Source organism: Felis catus, chromosome B2 (genome assembly GCF_018350175.1).
Source record: "Felis catus isolate Fca126 chromosome B2, F.catus_Fca126_mat1.0, whole genome shotgun sequence".
NCBI lineage: Eukaryota > Metazoa > Chordata > Mammalia > Carnivora > Felidae > Felis > Felis catus.
In genome coordinates this window covers 32,358,349-32,377,506 of record NC_058372.1, presented here as the reverse complement: position 1 = coordinate 32,377,506, position 19,158 = coordinate 32,358,349, and the positions used below count along the sequence as shown (strand labels likewise).

The 19,158-nt window shown below is 53.6% G+C and overlaps 1 protein-coding gene and 1 long non-coding RNA gene across 4 annotated transcripts in view; one reads left to right on the top strand and one right to left on the bottom strand.

The window, feature by feature from the left end:
* The window catches only part of ITPR3 (inositol 1,4,5-trisphosphate receptor type 3), a 67,720-nt gene that overhangs the window by 37,479 nt on the left and 11,083 nt on the right, over window positions 1–19,158 (bottom strand). For all 3 annotated transcript variants that reach the window (XM_045057408.1, XM_023253857.2, XM_045057407.1), the window contains exons 2-4: window positions 13,634–13,704; window positions 2,066–2,187; window positions 71–157 (exon numbers count right to left, since the gene is read on the bottom strand). In XM_045057408.1, the coding sequence (XP_044913343.1) occupies window positions 71–157; window positions 2,066–2,187; window positions 13,634–13,704 (280 nt within the window). The remainder of the gene's footprint in view (window positions 1–70; window positions 158–2,065; window positions 2,188–13,633; window positions 13,705–19,158) is intronic.
* LOC111560455 lies at window positions 12,592–16,161 on the top strand. Its single transcript, XR_002742248.2, has 2 exons — window positions 12,592–12,942; window positions 15,693–16,161. It is a non-coding gene; the product is annotated as an uncharacterized LOC111560455 (long non-coding RNA).

Below are 19,158 nucleotides of genomic sequence, written 5' to 3'. Positions count from 1 at the left end.
CATGTCAGCTGGCACCCCTCTCCCCAACGCCAGCCCAGCCTCTTCAGGGGGGGATGCAGGTGGGTCTCACCTGGATGACACTGCCATACTTCACGACGTCCCCGTGCACCTTCTTGTTCTCCGTGTCATTCTGCTTCTGCTCCATCTGGGCTGCGTGCTGCACAGACACACGCAGAGGTGGAATGCAGGCTCGGAAGCCGGCTCCTGGAGGGCCACATCCCCCCCACGCACAGGTGTGCACACACACACACAGCTTCTGGCACTGTACCCAGTGACCCCCCCCCCTCCCCCGAGGCCATCTAGCCCATTCCCTCCACAGGTGATGAGGGACTGAGACTCAGAATGCAGAGGGGCAGCCTGAGGTCAGACAGCCTGCAGCCCAGGGACCCGAACCCCGATCCCCTGCCCCCTCCCCCCATCTGGAGGAGGCATGCCAGCAGGCCCTTGAACTCCCTGTGCCGTCTGACACTGCCAGCAGACAACCTAAGCTGTGCCTCACTACCCCCAACTCAGCCGACTCCTGATGCCCCCATCACAGGACCCCTCCCCCAGCCCAAAAACCTGACAGACGCGCCTGGCGCTACTTCCTCCGCCTCCCTCCCATCCCCCTCCACCCCACTCCTCTATGATCCTCCCTCCCAAAACTGTGTGTGCTCCTAGCCACTGTCTTCACTGGTGGCCCAGATCCAACTCTAACAGATCCAACGCCAAGGGCCTTGAGGCTTTGGCTGGCTTCCCATTAAGGACACGTTTTTAGGCACTTCTGTCACATTAGACTGGAGGCTGCTTAAGGATAGGCACTGTCTCCTCCATCAGATTGGGGGGTCCTAGACAGGGCTAGACAGGGTCCTAGACAGGGCTCTGTCTCCTCCATCAGACTGGCACTCCCTGAAAGCACTGGCCCTTCTACCCAGTTCTTCTCCTCAGTCCCTTCAGCCAGGCCTCACCACGGAGGCTGGGGCAAGGGTGGCTGTTAGGGAAACTGGCCGTGTACCACATGATTTCCCATAAACCCACGGCGTGACTACACGTGTGTGTGTGTGTCTGTGTACATGTAAATGCCCGACACCCAGGCCAGATCCCCGGTTCAGCCTCGGCGTGTGTCGCAGCAGCAAGGAAGCCTGTGACAACCCCCAGCCCAGGAAGAAAGATGGGTTATCTGTTAACAGACCTCAGGCAGCCCAACCTCAGCCCCCTCTTTCCAGCCCAGTTCATAGCTATGGGGTGAAGCCCACTCTTCCCCCATTTTACACCCACCTCCTCAAGGAAGGGGACACAGGGAAGCAAGGTCTACGGGACAGGGGCTGGGACACCAGACCTGAGGGAGGGTCTCAGAAACAGAGTGCCAAGCTGCTGACCACAGCCAAAGCCTCGTACTCTCTTTTTCATGGGGACTGGGCCCTGAGGCCTGTCCAGAGGGGACTGCTAGGATGTCAACTGAGCCACTGCCCCCAAGAGGTCCATGAGCAACCACCAGGCCTCTGCACTGTGCACTGTCCCTGTGTCCAACAAACCCAAGGTGAGTCAGAGATCTGAGGGCCGTTCAGGCCCTACTACAAACTCACAGGATGAAAGCACGGACTGCCCAGCCCCCTCTAATGGTCCCAGGACCCAGCTCTATAAAATGAGGAAGGAGGTTAAGACTGGTTTTCAAATCAGGTTCCCTGGAGCCAATGTCACCAGGGGCTACTGGTAACTCCAGGTACAGTTGTACAGGTTGTTCACTGCACTATGGCGTCCAGCTGAAGGGCTGGGTGGAAGCTGAAATCCAGTCCACCTTTCACTCACTGAGCCATGTGCCCAGGGCATTAGGGCTATGCCAGCCTAGAGGAAGGAGCACCTTCTTCTAACTGGCACAAAGGGTCATATAGACAAGTGGATCACTGGGAAGGCACTCTACTTCCTCTCTCTTACCTCATTCACACCCACACATACCAATCTCTTACATCTTGGGGTTTCCCACTCAGCCACAGGGCCCCTCTTGGCTCTGATGGGCAGCGGCCCCCGTGTGTGCACCCGGATTCCTGAGGCACATACACAGGTGCATGCCTGTGCACATACACACCTGTAACTTTTGGAGCAGCACCACGTCAGCGATCTTCTCCTTGTCCTGCTTCGTCTGTTTGGCCTTCCAGTACTGCTTCTGGGCCGAGTAGCGGTTCATGGGACACACCTTGAAGAGGCAGTCTGTGGTGGGGCAGGCCAAGGGAGGGAGATCAGTTCATGGAAGGCTCAACCTACAGCCCCACCCCCCAAATTCCACCTCCACTCTCCCCACCCTCCTGCCCCACTGGGATGGAGAGGTAGTGGTAAGAAGGACCCAGAAGAAGTTGGGGCAGGTGTGAAAGCAGGATCCCAGCTGGGAGGCAGACGCAGGCCCTCTTCCCCACGGGAGATTTATCAGAGGCTCTCAGGCCCGCACCCCATGCCCTGTCTGTGCCAGCTTTTGTGGACATCGGTGGCTGACAGTTCATACCTGCATCCTCCTCTGGCCCACTGCCATCTTGCCCACAGATGCCTGGGAAGTTGCATCCCTCTCCCTCCCCACCCCCAGGAGCAGCTGGCACAGACACAGGATAGTCTGGCCTCTGGAGATGACTGTCCGCAGTGCTGGTCACTCCCCAGCTCCCTGTACGATCCGGCTGACGCTTCTATTTGGCCTGAAACCACATCCTTGCTTGGCTCTTCCCTTGCCCTGAGTCAGTGAGGTCTCCCCTGAGACCCCTCTTCAATAATTCTTCCTGTCATAGGCTCTGCTTCCAGGGAACTTGACCTAAAACCTGCCCAATCAAAATTCCAGAAACAGGTTCACTTTTACTCTTTTTCTTTTGGAAAGCAGATGAAACACTTATGATTTTCATAAGCCCCCACTCCAGAGAGGGCATCAGATTTTTCTATTTATCAAAAGGAAGCATGAGTTGAAAAATCCTATTCTAAAGTGTGGTGGGAGGGGATCGGGGATTCTGGGTCATGGTGACGTGCTGGCCCAGGCGGATGGACCCACCTGACAACAGCACAGGCTGTCCTGTGAGGCAGTGGGTGCCCCGTCACAGGAGGGAACCACACCCTGGACAAGGCGCTGGGCTTATGGTCTCTAAGACCCCTCTCACGCTGCAGTACTGGGCCTCTCCAGCCGCATGGAGCCCAGGACAGGGATGGCTGTGCTGGAGAGCCCCTCAAGCCCTCTCATCTACCCTCCAAAGGAAGGCTAGGTGCCTGCTCTGGTCAAACTGGTCATCCAGCCCCCGGCAACTAAAAGCAAAACTGGATTTTCTATCTAGCCCACGAGCAGGCAGAGGCCCCCTGGTGCCATCAGGCAGAGAGACCGAGTGAGTCAAAGACAGAGGGAAGGAAAAAATGGCAATTCTATTCGTAGATGAAGCCGCCAAGGCCTGCCCTGCCTGGCCCACCTTGGCACCACCAGCATGAGGGGGCATCACTTCTAGAAATAAGCGCTCAGTTTGTCGGAGAGAGCATGTCTTTACAAGGATCTGCTTAGCCCTCCAGAAGAAGCTCATGTGTCACCGCCTCCCAGAAGTCCTCCTGCTTCGTCAGGCTGGGTTGGAGCTCCCAGGGCTCCCCAGGTCCCCGGTTACCACATCGATCGCACTGCCTTGTTAGAGGCCACTGGTGCCCAAGAGAAGTCAGAGAAGTGGAGCATACCAGGAACTGTTTTGGAAAATGGGAGGGTGGTTGTCCTGATAGAGGTAACAGCTGGCATTTAGGGGGCAGGACAGGGACGCTGGACACCTGCACCATAAAGACTGTCCGGCATGACTCCTGCCGAGAGTGTCCTGCCACACGCGTGCAGGTGGACAGCTGAGGGCAGCACTCTGGGCCCAGAGTGGCCCACAGAAACACAAAGTACTTGTTGCACAGTTTTTAGCAAACACTGAATTTTTCAGGAATGCGACTCGTTCCGAAACTGAGGGAATTTGTGTTGTTCTTTGTGTTGCTCAAACGTGACCAGGAGTTTTTTGCTGTTTCAGAGAATGCACCACGCTCATGGCCGTGCCAGATGCCTGCGTTTGTGGCTGCCGTCTTCATGATTCCCAGGCAAGCTCTGACTGCTTCCTTGGGTCTTCTAGTTGTGCCCAACATCGACTTCTAAAACATGTATTACTATCTTATAAATTGTTTTCCTTTTATGTCTCTTTTTTATCACACTTAGGGCATTAGACTGGCCTCGCTCCCTCCCCCCAGCTCCAAGCTCAGTCAGATCCGGGCCCTGGACCCCCCATTTTATGTTACATAAATATAGACATGCATAGATTGTATTATTTTTGAATTCCACTTAATAATATTAAAGGGGGTTCTGGATCTGACAGGCTCATCTGCAGGCTGGCAGGGCCACGTGTCCTTCCCCGTGTCTCCAGCACCAGGTCAGGTCTCAGAGAATATCTGCCAGATGAACACAGGAATCTAGAAATGAGTCCCTCACGTGGATGAGGTGGGGCCTGAATCTATAGCCTAGAAGGGAGGAAAGGGATGGGGCGCTCAAGTGGAGGGAAGGGCAAGACAGTGCCGGAGGAGGAGGTGAAGTGACAGCAGCCAGTCACACTTGGGGTCGGGCAAACCGAGACAGGAGGGGGCCGGCCAGGGCCCGGAGTCTGAGTGAGCCTGGAGCCCACGGGTCTTGGCGGTCATGAGCTCCCTGGTCTCCCCACCACCCCCTCCCACTCCCAATCCAGAACAGAGAACAGAAGGAAAGACAGATGCTGCCCCGGGTCGCCCTACAGCAGAGGGGCTCAAGCCTTTCTGAACTGACTCGCCTACGAAATACATTCTTGGATCACCACTTTGTGAAACCACATGGGGACTTCTGTCCCTGGTAATAGGGGCAGGCTGTGACAGGGTAGGGCTGAGAACCGTCATTATCAAGTCTTGTGGACCAACCCAACCAGAAAACAACTAAAGCAACCAGGTTTTTCAAATGGATATTATTTTAAGACTTCTTAAAGAACTGACAAAACAGTGAAGAATTATTGGGCCCGAACAGAAGATCAAAGGGAAGTTCGAGAGATACAGAAACACCCAAGCTACTTTCGCCCTGAGGATATTTGCTGATTCCAGAAAACACGGGCTTTTATTTGGATGACTCCATCGGGTGACAGGGGCAGAAATCCAAGCCCAGGCCCATGAAAGGTGGGAGTCTAACAGGCGACCCTCCACTCAGGAAGCTAAGACCCCAAAGGGCTACACCCCAGGTGAAAAGAGCTCCTTCCAGCAATGAGAGCCCTGTTGGAATCCCTTGGATGGTGCAAGAAACCCAAAATTCGTGCCTGGCTTTAGGCGGTCTTGGATGGGTGGAGCCCCAGGAGTCCGGTAACAGGATATGCACACCCTCTCTGGAGGAAGGTAACTTCCTCCTAGTCCACAACGACTCATACCAAATCTTTCAATTTTTTTAAGCGTTTATTTATTTTCGAGAGAGAGAGAAACAGAGCGCACATGGGGGAGGGGCAGAGAGAGAGAGGGACACACAGAATCCAAAGCAGGCTCCAGGCTCTGAGCTGCCAACACAGAGCCCGACATGGGGCTCAAACCTGAGCCGAAGTTGGATGCTCAACCGACTGAGCCACCGAGGCACTCCGTACCAAATTTTTCAAATGCAATATCCAGTGTACAGTGAAAAACAACCAGGAACTCTTGGGAACTAGATGTCATGAGAGAGAACCAACCCACAAAACAGACAGTAGAAACAGACGTTGAAGAGACTTCAAACACAGGCATCCGTAGAACAGATACACCTACCCTGCCTAAATCCACAAAAGCCTAAGGGATCCTTCGAAGGGGAAACTGTACAAAGTAACACCACAGGCTGAGAAAGAACCAGATAGAATCTCTAGAAATAAAAAAGCTTCAACAACCACACTTAAAACTCACTTAAGTATTTAACAGGGGAACAGGAGCTTAGGCAGGGCCGAAGGAAGAATTAATGAGACATTAACAACTCTTACTACCACGCATTCTAAGAAGCATTGGAATTCAATTCTATCCAGTTCTTTAAAGGATGGTTGAGTCCCATTGAAGGGACTTCACAACCCACTAATGGGTCAGAGCCCATGGCTGAATGAAGCACACTGCCCTGGAGCATCCCAGGAGTGGGAGGAAGCCAGCACTGATCCCTCCCTGCTCCCAACTCTTTCATCTCTGTCTTGGAAACTGACCACCTAGAACTTGTCAAATGTGCCTTTTTCTCTCACACAGATGGTCCCTTAGAGCCTTGCCTGTAATACACGTCAGAAGATGCTTGTTGAATGAATAAATGACTTGAGTCCTCTAAAATATTTGTGGCCCACCTCTCTGCACACCTCCATGCTTTTACAATGCTGTGCTTTCTTGCCCAGAGGCAGCCCTGTCAGAACCCCAGAAGAGACCAGAACGCTTCTTCTCACCAAACTACAGGGCAGAAGGGCAGTGAGGAGGAAGAGTGGGATGGGAGCGGGGAGACCAGGCTCACACGGGAGCTGCAGCCTCAAAGGCCAAGAGGTAAGTCTGGGTCCGGGCAGGTTTCCAACAGTAAGGGCTGCGTGTGCTGGGGGACACATGCTCGCGGCAGAGGGGGCACCACTGCCTGTGAGGCTGCAGACAAGAGGATGTTCACCTAGTAAACAAAGTCAAGTGACCTTCCCTGAAACTAAGGTATGTAACACTCCAAAAGCCACTGCCACTGGAGGAGCTTTAACAAATACAAACTCCTGGGGCGCCTGGGTGGCGCAGTCAGTTGAGCGTCCGACTTCAGCCAGGTCACGATCTCTCGGTCCGTGAGTTCGAGCCCCGCGTCAGGCTCTGGGCTGATGGCTCGGAGCCTGGAGCCTGTTTCCGATTCTGTGTCTCCCTCTCTCTCTGGCCCTCCCCCGTTCATGCTCTGTCTCTCTCTGTCCCAAAAATAAATAAACGTTGAAAAAAAAAATTAAAAAAAAAAATACAAACTCCTTTGGGGCGCCTGGGTGGCTCAGTCAGGCATCTGACTCCGGGTTTGGGCTCAGGTCATGATCTCGCGGTCTGTGAGTTCGAGCCCTGCGTCAGACTCTGCGCTGACAGGGTGGAGCCTGCTTGGGATTCTCTCTCTCCCTCTCTCTGCCCCTCCCCTGCCCATACTCTCTTCTCTCTCTCTCTCTCAAAATAGTAAACATTAAAACAAATTTTTTTAAATACAAACTCCCAGGTCCCCTGTAGATTCAGCAGGTTGGGGCGAGGCCTGGGGATATGCATTTGTAAAGGCACGCCAAACCCAAATAGTCCTCCTGTTCCCACCAGGTTGAAAAGCACCAGTGCAGACAACTCGAGATGCGAACACAGCACAGGGAATAAAGTTCTACAGTCACAATAACATCTAAGCCCTGTGTAAATCACGTAAACAACTGCTTTTAATTATTGTCAACGTTTAGACTCAACCTGTCGAACAAAACACGGAAGACTCCATGGGTGTGTACAGAAGAGAAGGCAAGGTCATTCAGCCTTGATGTAAAACTGAAAGTGAGCCTGGCAGAGGAGGGAGGGGGCGGGGGTCAGCGCTGGGGTTGCTGGTGGCCGAGAAATGAAGGCGGAACCATGAGCATCAGGTTTATGAAGGTGACAGTGGAGAATCACGACAGGCTGCCCTCAGGAGGATAGGGCAGAGGAAGTGGACGAGCGGTCCAGGGGAGCTAAATTCTCCTAGAATAAGCAAAACATTGAAAGACCTGGGAGCAACAGGGGAAACATCGAAGAGTTCAAAGGGACTGCCTTCCGAAGTGGCTGAGGAGGCATAACGTGGTACAACCCAGTGGGGGACAGCTGGCAGACTCGATCAGCAGCCCAGATGCCCCTGCCCCCGACTCAGCAGCCTCGCCACTGGTCCAGCCTTCCAAGAGCACACCTGCGTTTGCACAAAATGACAAGGGACAGGGGTCTTCGCTGCAGCACTGGCGGGAAAACTGGAGATTAGGGATAGCCCAAGTGTCCATCGGAGGGGACTGGTTAAATACTTCCCAACAGAGCCGCATAATGGAATGCTCTGCAGGTGTAAGAGACAGAGGTCAGAACTTCGGACACACGCTACACGCCACACATGCGTAAACCGTGAGGCCATTATGCTAAGTGAAAGAAGCCAGTCACAAAAGGACAAATACTGGGTAATTCCGCTCATGTGGGTACTTCAAACAGTCAAATTTACAGAGTTGGAAAGCAGCACGGTTGGGGGGGGGGGGGGGGGACGGTGGCAGTGGAGAATGGCTGGTGGTGGTGATTATTTAACAGGTTAGACTTTCAGTTTTCTGGGAAGAAAAGAGTTCTGAGGCCGGAAGGTGGTGATGGCTGTATAACAGTGAGAATGTGCTTAATGACACTTAACTGTACACTTAAAAATGGCTAAAGATGGGGAACTTTATGCTATGGATCTTTACCACGATGTAAAAATAAATACTTTTTTTAACGTTTAAAACTACGTAAGTAGGGGCGCCTGGGTGGCTCAGTCGGTTCAGCGGCCGACTTCGGCTCAGGTCATGATCTCAAGGTCCGTGAGTTCAAGTCCCGCGTCGGGCTCTGTGCTGACAGCTCAGAGCCTGGAGCCGGTTTCAGATTCTGTGTCTCCCTCTCTCTCTGACCCTCCCCCGTTCATGCTCTGTCTCTCTCTGTCTCAAAAAAATAAACGTTAAAAAAAAAATTAAAAAAATATATGTAAGTAATAGAAACACTATTTTCACACAGTTGTCGAGGATACAGAACAAAAATGAGTTGGTTTTTGTTTTGTTTGTTTGTTTCTTTTGAGAGTGTGTGGCATGTGTGCACGCGCGTGCACACACACGCACACACACGCAAGCACAAGTGGGGGAGGGGCAGAGAGAGCATGAGAAAGAATCTTCAGCAGGCTCTACACCTAGCTCAGAGCCCGACACAGGGCTCGATCTCACAGCCCTGGGATCATGAACGATCTGAGCCGAAATCAAAATTCAGACACTCAACCGAGTCACCCAGGCACCCAAAAATGAGTTTCTAAGTGAAACAAAAAAACAGAGACATTTCAAGGTTTCTATATACTAATATGAAAAGGTCCCCAGTAGGATCCATAGTAAGATTTATAAAGTAAAAACAAAAAAACAGAATAGTGTATACAGAATGCTACTTTTATGTAAGAAAAGGGGGGAAATCCGAAGAGTGTATATGTTTGTATTTGACAAAGGAACCCTGGAGGATGCATAAGGAGCTCAGGAAAGTGGTCCCCTGAAGGGACCACAGTAGAGGAGCGAAGCAGGGGGAGAAGGCGGGTGGGAGTAGACTCTCTATGCTTATTTGTACAATGTTTTGATGTTTTCATATATGAATAAATTTCCTAGTCTGTTTTTCTATACCGTTGCCCCCAGAAAAGGGGGCAGAAGGTGAGTGAGGGTGAGGTGGGGGGGGCAATGTTGCTTTCATCTTGAACCTGGAGCCTGTATTCGCATTACTTTTATAAAATGGGGGGGAGGGAATAAGAACAAAATTTTAAGTGGCCAATAAACATATGAAAAGATGCTCCATCTCATTGGTAGTCAGAGGAACGCAAATTAAAACCGCAGTGAGATGCCATTTCACACCCAGCAGGCTGGAAGAAATTTAGTGGGACAGAACCAAGTGCAGCGAGGTGGGGGGGGGTGGAAGCAGGGGGGGACGCACCCATAGTCGGGGGGGGGGGGGTGTGAGCATGCACAGCCCTGCCGGAAGGCTCAGAAGAGCTCCCTTGCACCAGGTGTCCCCCACCTCGGGACACACCCAAGACACTGCTGCACATGAGCCCCAGGAGACGGGTATGGCAGTGCCCGCCGCAGCATGGCTGGCAGCTGCCAAAAGCCGGAAATGAGCTAAATGTCTATCAACAGGAGAACCGATAAGTGGATTGCAGTTTATTCACCCGATGGAATATTACATAGCAATTAACCAGATGAACTAAAGCCAAATGTGTCAACATGGAGAAACCTCAAAAACCATGCTGAATTAAAAATGTGCGGAAAGATTTTAATACACGGGGTTATAAAAATGGGAAATCGTACCCTGTATCGTTCATGAATACAGCCCTACGTATTAATAGCAAAAGTATAAAAACAGGCTCCTGAATGGTACACACCAATTTCTGATGCCTCTGGAGAGAGAGGGAGGGGAAAGGGATCAGGGGGAAAACCCAAAGGGCTTCAGCTACAGGCATAAGATGCTTTAAAAATGACAAGGTCTGAAATAAACGTGGCAAGAAGGATCTGATAGAGCTCTCTTGACTTTTGTGTAGAGTTGAAATATGTCTTAATAATAACAAAAATAACAATAAACTGGGCTTGGAAGGTGGGACAGGGAGAGCAGAGGCATAGCCTTGGGGGAGGTGGGGGGCCCCCAGCCATATAAGCACGGGGAGGTCACTTCATCAGCCTCTCCCCGGCATGGGCTCCCCCCAGTCTGGGTGGGTAAGTGGGTAAGTGGCCACTACATACATTCCTGGGGTTGCCATAGCTAGGTATGTGGGCTCTGAGCTTCCCTAAGGTAGACTGGGAGACAAGAGGAGCTCTTGTCCCAAGCCCTGTACTGGGTCTCCCCGTGCCCCCAAGTGGAAATGGAGATAGAAAAAGGGCTCACAGGAGAGAATTGCTCAGACCCCAGGCCCAGTCAGCAGTGTGAGACTCAGAGCAGCCATAACAAGACCCCTACGGCAAAGTAAAGGTCAGGGAGGGTGGGCTGGCATGGGGTGCCCTACACATTGGGGCACCAGCAACCTGGGCCTTCCAGGGCCCTGCAGAGTCTGGAAAGAATTCCCAGAACGTGTTAGGGCTTGGAATGGCCTCAGAAGATGGCTAGAGCTGAAACCACAAACAAGAAGCCTATCAGGGACTGGTGGAGGCTGGTCGGGAGCTTCACTGGGCTTTGCCAGCCCGGCCTGGGGGCCTCCAGGGTCAGCATGTGAGGATAACCAAGCTTTTGGGGGAGAGAGGGAGAAGCCAGAGTTCCCAGCAACGGTTGGGCCCACCCAGGATGCTGTGACTGCACTTGTGGGGCCTCAGGAAACGGCCACCTCTGATGACATCTAGCCAACTTCTAACATGCCTGCCATGGCCCCCACACCCTTGCTGGGGACCTCCTTCCAGTGCCTTACAGGGTGTTTACAGGAGGGATGTGGAACAATGAGAACTAGGACTCCCAGGTTTGAGGCCAAGCTATGCTTTCCTCTTCTCTGGGCGTTAGTCTCAAAACTGAAGTAGTGGGAGGCCATGTCTCTTGTCCAAGTTCTCACACTCCCAACTACCTGCCAGCTATGGGGTGCACAGAGACCTGGTTCTGTCCCAAAGGTCGGCTCTTCTCAGGTTCAAATGGGGCCACAGGGAGTTCAGAGGGGCCTCTGCCTGCCTCATCAAGACACCCCGGGCCAGGACCTGGGGCAGAGAGGGCATGGAAGAAGCTGGAGGCTGAGTCCCCCCTTCCCCCTCTCTGAGCTGGCTGGGTGCAGTGAGGCCACAGGGACCACAGGGCAACCCCCAGATCTTGGGGAGGGCCCCACTCACAGGCTTTGGGAAAATGGAGAGGAAAAGAAAGGAGGAAGTAGTGGTTTTTTTGTTGCCAAAAATTGGCCCCAGACTCTGTCCACTGGAACTCTAGAGCAAATCTTCCTCGGCCACACCCACCTGCCTGCCACCACCTGTCACACCACAAAGCTGACTGCGCACACCTTCCCTCTTTCTTCCAGTGCCCTCCCTGCCCTGGCACAGCCCACCCTGGGGACCCTCACCCTTACTAACTTCCTCCCAAGAATTTACCTAAATCCCCCAGCTAGAGTAGAAATCTGCCCCTCCATGAGCCGTTCCAAAGCTCTCCTACTTCTGGCTCCAGGAAAGGCCCAGGCTCCATCACTACCCACTCTCAACCTTCAGGACCGAGGGGCAGGCATGGTCAGAGCTGGGCCTCCAAGCAGGGGGCCCGCACCAGCACCCTGAAACCCCCAAAGCCCAGGCTCAATGCTTTCGAGGTTGGGCTCAACCTAGGGACTTTGGACGGGTCACAGCAACGGGAGCAGCCAGGCCTGAGAGAGGCAGCAGGGGCGGGAGGAAGCCTGAGGAGGGGCTGATGCCTGCATTTATTCCTCAGATGTGTACCAGGCGTGCACTATGTGGCAGACGCTGCAGCCAGAACAGAGAACGAAACAACCAGAGATCCCTGCCCTGGCGGAGCTGACATTCTAGCTCCACAGACGATAAACACGTAACTAGAATGCATGGGGCATGTCGGATTCACGCTGTAGAGAAAAGGAAAGCAGGGAAGGGAGATGAGGGGTGCAATTTGATACTGGGTGGTCAACGAATGCCCCACCAAGGATATGAGACCTGAAGCACAAGCCTGGTGAATATGCGGAGTAAGAACCTTCCAGGCAGAGGAACAGCAAGTACAAAGGCGGGGGGGGGGGGGGGGGGGGGGGGGGGAGCTTGGCTGATAAATATGAGGAACAGCAGGGAGGCGGTGTGGCTGGAGGGAATGAGAGGGGGGCAAGGGGTGGGGGATGAGGTGAGAGAGGCAGCGGGGCCAGACTCCGCAGAGCAGAGTCTACAGTGGTGAGGAATGTCCAGTGCCAGAGGCAGTTCCCACATACCAGGGCACGTCCTGGCCTAAGACCCCCAGACTCAGCCCCCACTCAGAGGCCCCCGGTACAAGCAGAAGCACAACAACAGGTGTGGGGCCCTTCTTCCAGCTGGGAGGGCCCCCCTCTATCTCCTCCACCCTTCAATGGATGGGCAAGGCCCGGGCAGACAGACGGTCAAGGATGCCGCAGGATTATCTTAAACCCCGCTCGCCTCCCAGCATCCCCCTCGAGCACAATCCCAGCTAATCTCTCCCCAGAGGAGCAGCCACGTGGGCAGACCAGGCGGCAGCAGCCCGGCGTGTTCCTACCTGCTCCCACCCTGCCCACCACACCCAGGATCTGTCTGATTGTCGGTCTCAGCCTCACAGGTAATCACAACAATAACACTTTACCCTGGCTGGGCACGGTGACAGCAGGGTGTCATTTCATTCTCTCAGCACCCTTGGGCCTGTGGGGCGGGGCTGAGGAGCCCACTGACCACAGAGGACACAGAGGCCCCGAGAGCAAAGGCCCTTGCCAAGGTCGCTCAGCAGAGCGAGGTCTGGGTTCCACAAGCTCCCCTCGGGCGGGAGTCCTCCACAAGGCCTGGGCCTGGGGACACCGCCAGGGTCAGGAGCGGGGACCCAGAGATCACTGGCTCCAATCCCCTCACCACGCGGATAAGGAGACTGCGGCACCCGTAAGGGCTCTCACCCTGGGCCTCCTAAAGCCCGGGGAAATTCTCTTCCCCTCCCCTGCTCCCTCAGAAAATGCCCAGTCATGCAAACAAAGAAGGCCTTGTGGCCGGTGGGGAGTTCGGGGAGAACGGCTCCCAGCCAGATGCGGGTGTGCCCCTGAGAGGCGGGGTGTGGCCCCCCGGAAATGAAGGCAGAAGCTGTCTGGGCCGAGGTAGCAGCAGCACAGCCTGATGGGGGTTCCGCAGAGAGTAGTAGGAGGGCTGCAGGGCAGCTCCTGGTCTAACCCGGCCCATTGGGGCTGGATGGAGTTGAGTGAGTTCTGTCCCAGGGCCAAGACTCAGCAGCCTGGGAGGGAGGCTGGCGGCGAGAGCAGAGGTCTTACCTCGGAACTTCTTAGGGGGGTTGTCCAGGTCCCCTGCCGCGGGTTCCACCACACAGCGGTCATCCACCAACCTGAGGGACAAGGCAGCTCCATCAGCGGGACAGAAGAGACCATCTCCCCAGGCGTGCCTCCCTCAGGGCAGGGGATTCCAGGGCACTGGGGAGACCTCCAAAAAAACCTCTCCATCGCTGTCAACCGTCCCCCTCCCCCCCCCACCATCAAGTCTTTCCCTTTCCTGGCACCGCTGTTAAAAGGCAAGGTCTTTTGGGGTGGGGATGGGGGGACCCCAGAAGAAACACAGAGACACATCCAGCTCCCCGACCCTCCCACCCCCCACCCCTCACTTCACGGGACTGGAGCTGTCTTGTAGGGGGTCTGCCTCCAGTCTGGGCTGTTGCACACTGCAGATATAAATCCTATGAAAGCCCTGAGTGAGACATTGCTGCCCAGACCTAAGGGACAGTGGGCAGTGTAGGAAGGCAAGGGAAAAGGACCAACAGAGACACAAAGTCAGAGAAACTCAGAGAGGGAGGAAGTGACAGACAGAGAGAGCAGAGCAGAAAAGAGTCAGAAAAATAAGCAGGATACAAACAGAGACAGAGAGAGACTAGAGACAGATGGACAAATGGGGAAAAGCTTATGAGACACCAAACTAGGACCATCCTTTGGTCTCAAAGACAGGACAATGAACCTTGCACCTTCTCAACCTCAGTCAGGCCCCATTCCATACCCTCCCTTTTGGCCTATCCTGGGGCCTAAAATCTCTTAAGCCACAGCTGTGATTAATCCTGAATCTCTGGAGGACATCCATCCACCCACTTACTCATCCATCCATCTACCCACCCACTCATCTATCCATCTACCCACCCACTCATCTATCCATCTACCCACCCACTCATCTATCCATCTACCCATCCATCCAACTACCCACTTATTCATCCATCCATCCAACTACCCACTTATCCATCCATCCACCCACCCACTCATCTATCCATCTACCCATCCATCCAACTACCCACTTATCCATCCATCCACTTATCCATCCATCCATCTATCCATCCATCCATCTACTCACCCACTCATCCATCCAACTACCCACTCATCCATCCATCCATCCATCCACCCATCCATCCATCTACCCACCCACTCATCTATCCATCTACCCATCCATCCAACTACCCACTTATCCATCCATCCATCCATCCATCCATCCATCCATCCACCCATCCACTCATCTATCCATCTACCCATCCATCCAACTACCCACTTATACATCCATCCATCCATCCATCCATCCATCCATCCATCCAACTACCCAATTATACATCCATCCATCCAACTACCCACTCATCCATCCATCCATCCATCCATCCATCCATCCATCCATCTATCCATCCATCCATCCAACTACCCACTTATACATCCATCCATCCATCCATCCATCTATCCATCCATCCATCCAACTACCCAATTATACATCCATCCATCCATCCATCCATCTACCCACCCACTCATCTATCCATCTACCCATCCATCCAACTACCCACTCATCCATCCATCCATCCATCCATCCATCCATCCATCCAACTACCCAATTATACATACATCCATCCATCCATCTACCCACCCACTCATCTATCCATCTACCCATCCATCCAACTACCCACTCATCCATCCATCCATCCATCCATCCATCCATCCATCCATCTACCCACTCATTCATCCATCCAACTACCCACTCATCCATCCATCCATCCATCCACCCACCCACTCATCTATCCATCTACCCATCCATCCATCCACCCACCCGTTCCTACATTTAAAATTATTCAATGCCATCCTAGCCTCTAGGATAAAGTGATGATGATGATCCATCATTTCAGAAGCCAGATCTTATCTCAGCGTTTCACAACTGTTACCTCTGAATTCTCACCAACTTCCCCACAAGGGGCTATTCATTAACTCCATTTTACAGAGGAGGAAACTGAGGTTGAATGCGAAATAATTTGCCTGAAGTCACAGAGTTGATTCCAAAACCTCCTTCTCCTCCCCTCCTTAGGTTGGCTAACAAGGCCTTTTGTGGACTGACTCCACCCACTCCCTAATTGGCCTCACAACTTCTACTCCAACCATGCTAAACCTCCAGTTGATCCCAAGGTCCCTGGAGCTCTCATCTCTAAATAGGTGGTCCTGGAAGCCTGCAATGCCCTTCATGCCCAGCCCTCCCTGGCTCCTCACCAAGACCCAGGCCTAGCAGACCTCATTTATTCTTCCACCCTCGGCCCCTCTCTCTACTCTGTGAAACCTTCCTTGGCCAGCGCCCTCCCTCCCCCTGGGCCTCCTTCCCCCCGTGTTCCCACAGCACCTGGTCCCAGTGTCTCCTACTGCCATGCCTCTTCCTACTGCAACTGGTTGCCATGTCTACACTATGGGTTCCTTGAGGACAGGACCCCAGTTTTTCCTTTGGCATCACCAGCACTTTGCACGGTGTGATCCATAAGAATAATAAAAGCAAGCAGGATTTTGTTTCTAATGTTTTCATATGTTGTTATTTAATTTTCTAAATCTGCTTTATTATTATTTCCATTTGGTGGGCCGAGAAGCCAGAGCACAGAGAGGTAAACAATCTGGCCAGGAACATAACAGCCAGCAAGCAGAGGGGCCGAGCTTTGAAGCCAGGCCGCTCAGTGTCAGAGTGGATGCTGTCCAGGACCTCGCCATGATGGGGAGGGGAGAAGGCAGCTTGCTCTGTGAGGACCCCTTGGTCTTCTTCCCTCTCCCTAGCTCCCAGACTGGCTCACGGCTTGGCCCTCTTTCCTCTTCATCTGCACGCACACCCTTGGGCATCTCAGCCACATTCGTGGGCTCCAAAGACCACTTAGACACTCACCAATGACTCCCATATCCACCTCGCCCCCAAACTCCAGATCGCGGATCTAACTGCCCACCCAACACCTCCACTTGGATGCCCATAGCACCTCACACTCAGCTTGTTCAAAACTGAGCTCCTGGTCTGCCACCTGAACGTGCTCCTCTTAAAGTCCTCCCCATCTCAGTTGATGGCAACTCCGTCCTTCTGATTGGTTGGGCCAAAAGCCTTGGACCAATCTCTGGCTCCTCTTCCACCCACACTCACACCCAATCTGTGAGAAAACCTTGTGGGCTCTATCTTTAAGATACGTGCAGACTATGACCTCTTCTCATCACTGCCACCATCACCTGGCCCAAGCCACCACCCGCAGTCATCTGGATGTGTAACTGCGTCCTCACTGATCTCCTGATGTCCCCCCTTAACCCCCTAATTCCTGTTCCCCACACAGCACACACACCTTTACTTGAGAAGGTGAGTCAAATCAGGGCAGTCCTCTGCTCAGAATCCTCCGGAACTACCCATCTCGGAGTAAAAGCCTAGAATTCACACGGGTCTAAACCCACATGACCCAGCCCTCACCTCTCTGACCTCATCTCCTCCCCCTGCCCCTTGCCCACTCTGCTCCAGCCCACCGCCCTCCTCCAGGCTCCTCAAACTTTCCAGGAGATTTGGCACTGGCTCTTTTGTCTGCCCCCAGATGACACCCTCCTGGCTCCCTCCCTCACCTCCTTCAGATGGCAGCTCAAATGACCCATTCCCCTGAACACCCTTCCTCCCTCCCTCCCTATTCTTTTTAAAACTGGAAACTGCTGTTTCTCACACCCGTTATGCACCTCCCTGCCTCACTGTTCCCATAGTCCTTCTCACCACCTGGCCTGCTCTATATTTTACTTATTTATTTTGGTCACAACCCCCCTCACTTGGAATGGAAGATCCATGAAGACAGGGATGTGTCTGTTTTGCTTCCTGCTGTATCCCCAGAATCTAGACCACTGCCGGGCACAGGGCAGGCACGCATGGACTATATAGTGAGCGAATTAATTCGTTTCACTAGCTGCTAGGGAAAGTATACAAGAAGCAAAAGATAAGGTCCCTGCCTCAGGGAGTTTAAACTCTCATTGGGAAGACAAATCACATACTCAGAGGAGTTAATGATATAAAGAATATGTATGAGTGCCAACTGGTGGTACCAACTGTGGATTTTGTCCAAATTCAGGGAAGGAACAGGTCAGAGCTTGGCCAATCAGAGGTGTGAAAGAAGAGGCAGGAGCTGTACAGAGCCTTGAATAATTCATAGAATTTCCTGTAAGACATTAGTGAATCAGATTAGCTGGTTGCCTCTTAGCAAAGCCCTGAAGGAAGGGGACACAGGATGGATATGTTTTGATGGGGGAGGGGAGGAAGCACTGGCCAGAACTGGGGGCCAGGGGGTGCCGGACAGCCATAGGGCGTCATGGAAGTCAGTGTGGCTGAGGAGAGGCTGGGGTAGCCCCCAACAGCCCCGATCTTGTCCAGTGCTCAAGGCCTTGGGGTGGTCCCCTCCTCAAAGATTCTGTCTGAGGAAAGTCCACCCTCGCCCTGACCCCACCATGACTCCTCTGGGGACTCCTTGTCTGGGCCACACGTGCAGGAAAAACACACGTAAATTCGGATGCCTGGCGTGCTTTTCCTAATCCCCCTGGCACAAATCTGCCCTGTCATTACGCGGATGTCCTTCTGTCCCCACCCACTCTGGCACAGCTTCTGAAGCCCTGATATCTCCAACTCAGTCCCTCCCCAGTGCCCCATGGAGTGCGGGAGTGCAGGCTAAAAACACATAGGGAAAGGGAGGGATTGATCAGGAGGGGAGTATGGCCTCCAGGAGGAGAACTTCCACAAGGTTGGGAAGGAAAACATCCTCCACCTGCAGCTGAGAGAGGGCAGGAACGGTCTGTAGGAGGGACCAGAGCAGAGAGGCAAGCCATGTGGGAGGATAAAAGAGGCAGGGGTGTTCCCGGGAGGTATCAAGAAAACAAGGTCAGTAGATGGGACTTTCAGAGGTTCCTCCTGGCTCTCACATTCCACCCCCTCCGTCCTCAAAGTGTGGGTCCGGAGTAGCAGAATCAACATCGCCTGGGAACGCTGGGCTACATTCCGTACCCCTCCCCAGGAACAACTAAGGGATGGCACCTTGCCCTACTCAGCATTTTATTTCCATCTGATGCATAGGGGAGCTCCCCGCCTAGCCTGTAAGCAAAGCAGCTGTCAGCAGAATGTTTAGCGTCTCCAATGTCCCCAAGCGCCCCCGCGAAAGCCTCCTTCCATTCCTCTGTGTGTACTCATTAAGACTGAGGCAACCCCTGAACAGGCTATCAGTCGGGAGGGGCGGGAGGGGTGCCTCGAGAAACCATTAACAGATTAAGCAGGAAAGTCCTTATCAGATGGGCTGCAGGTAGACCTGAGGCCAGAAGGAGGCCCGAGGGCCGGGACCCACGGCAGGTAAGTTCTGATGGAGGGGGCGCCTCAGGGGGCAGTCCGGGAGGGGGCGCCGGCCAGACGGTGGTCGCGAGCGCCCCTCCAGCCCCTCCCCCGGAACCCGCCTACCCGGCGTCTGCAGTGCCCTCCCGGCGCCCCGCCCCCGCCGCCAGGCCCCGCCCCTTCCCCACCGCCCGGC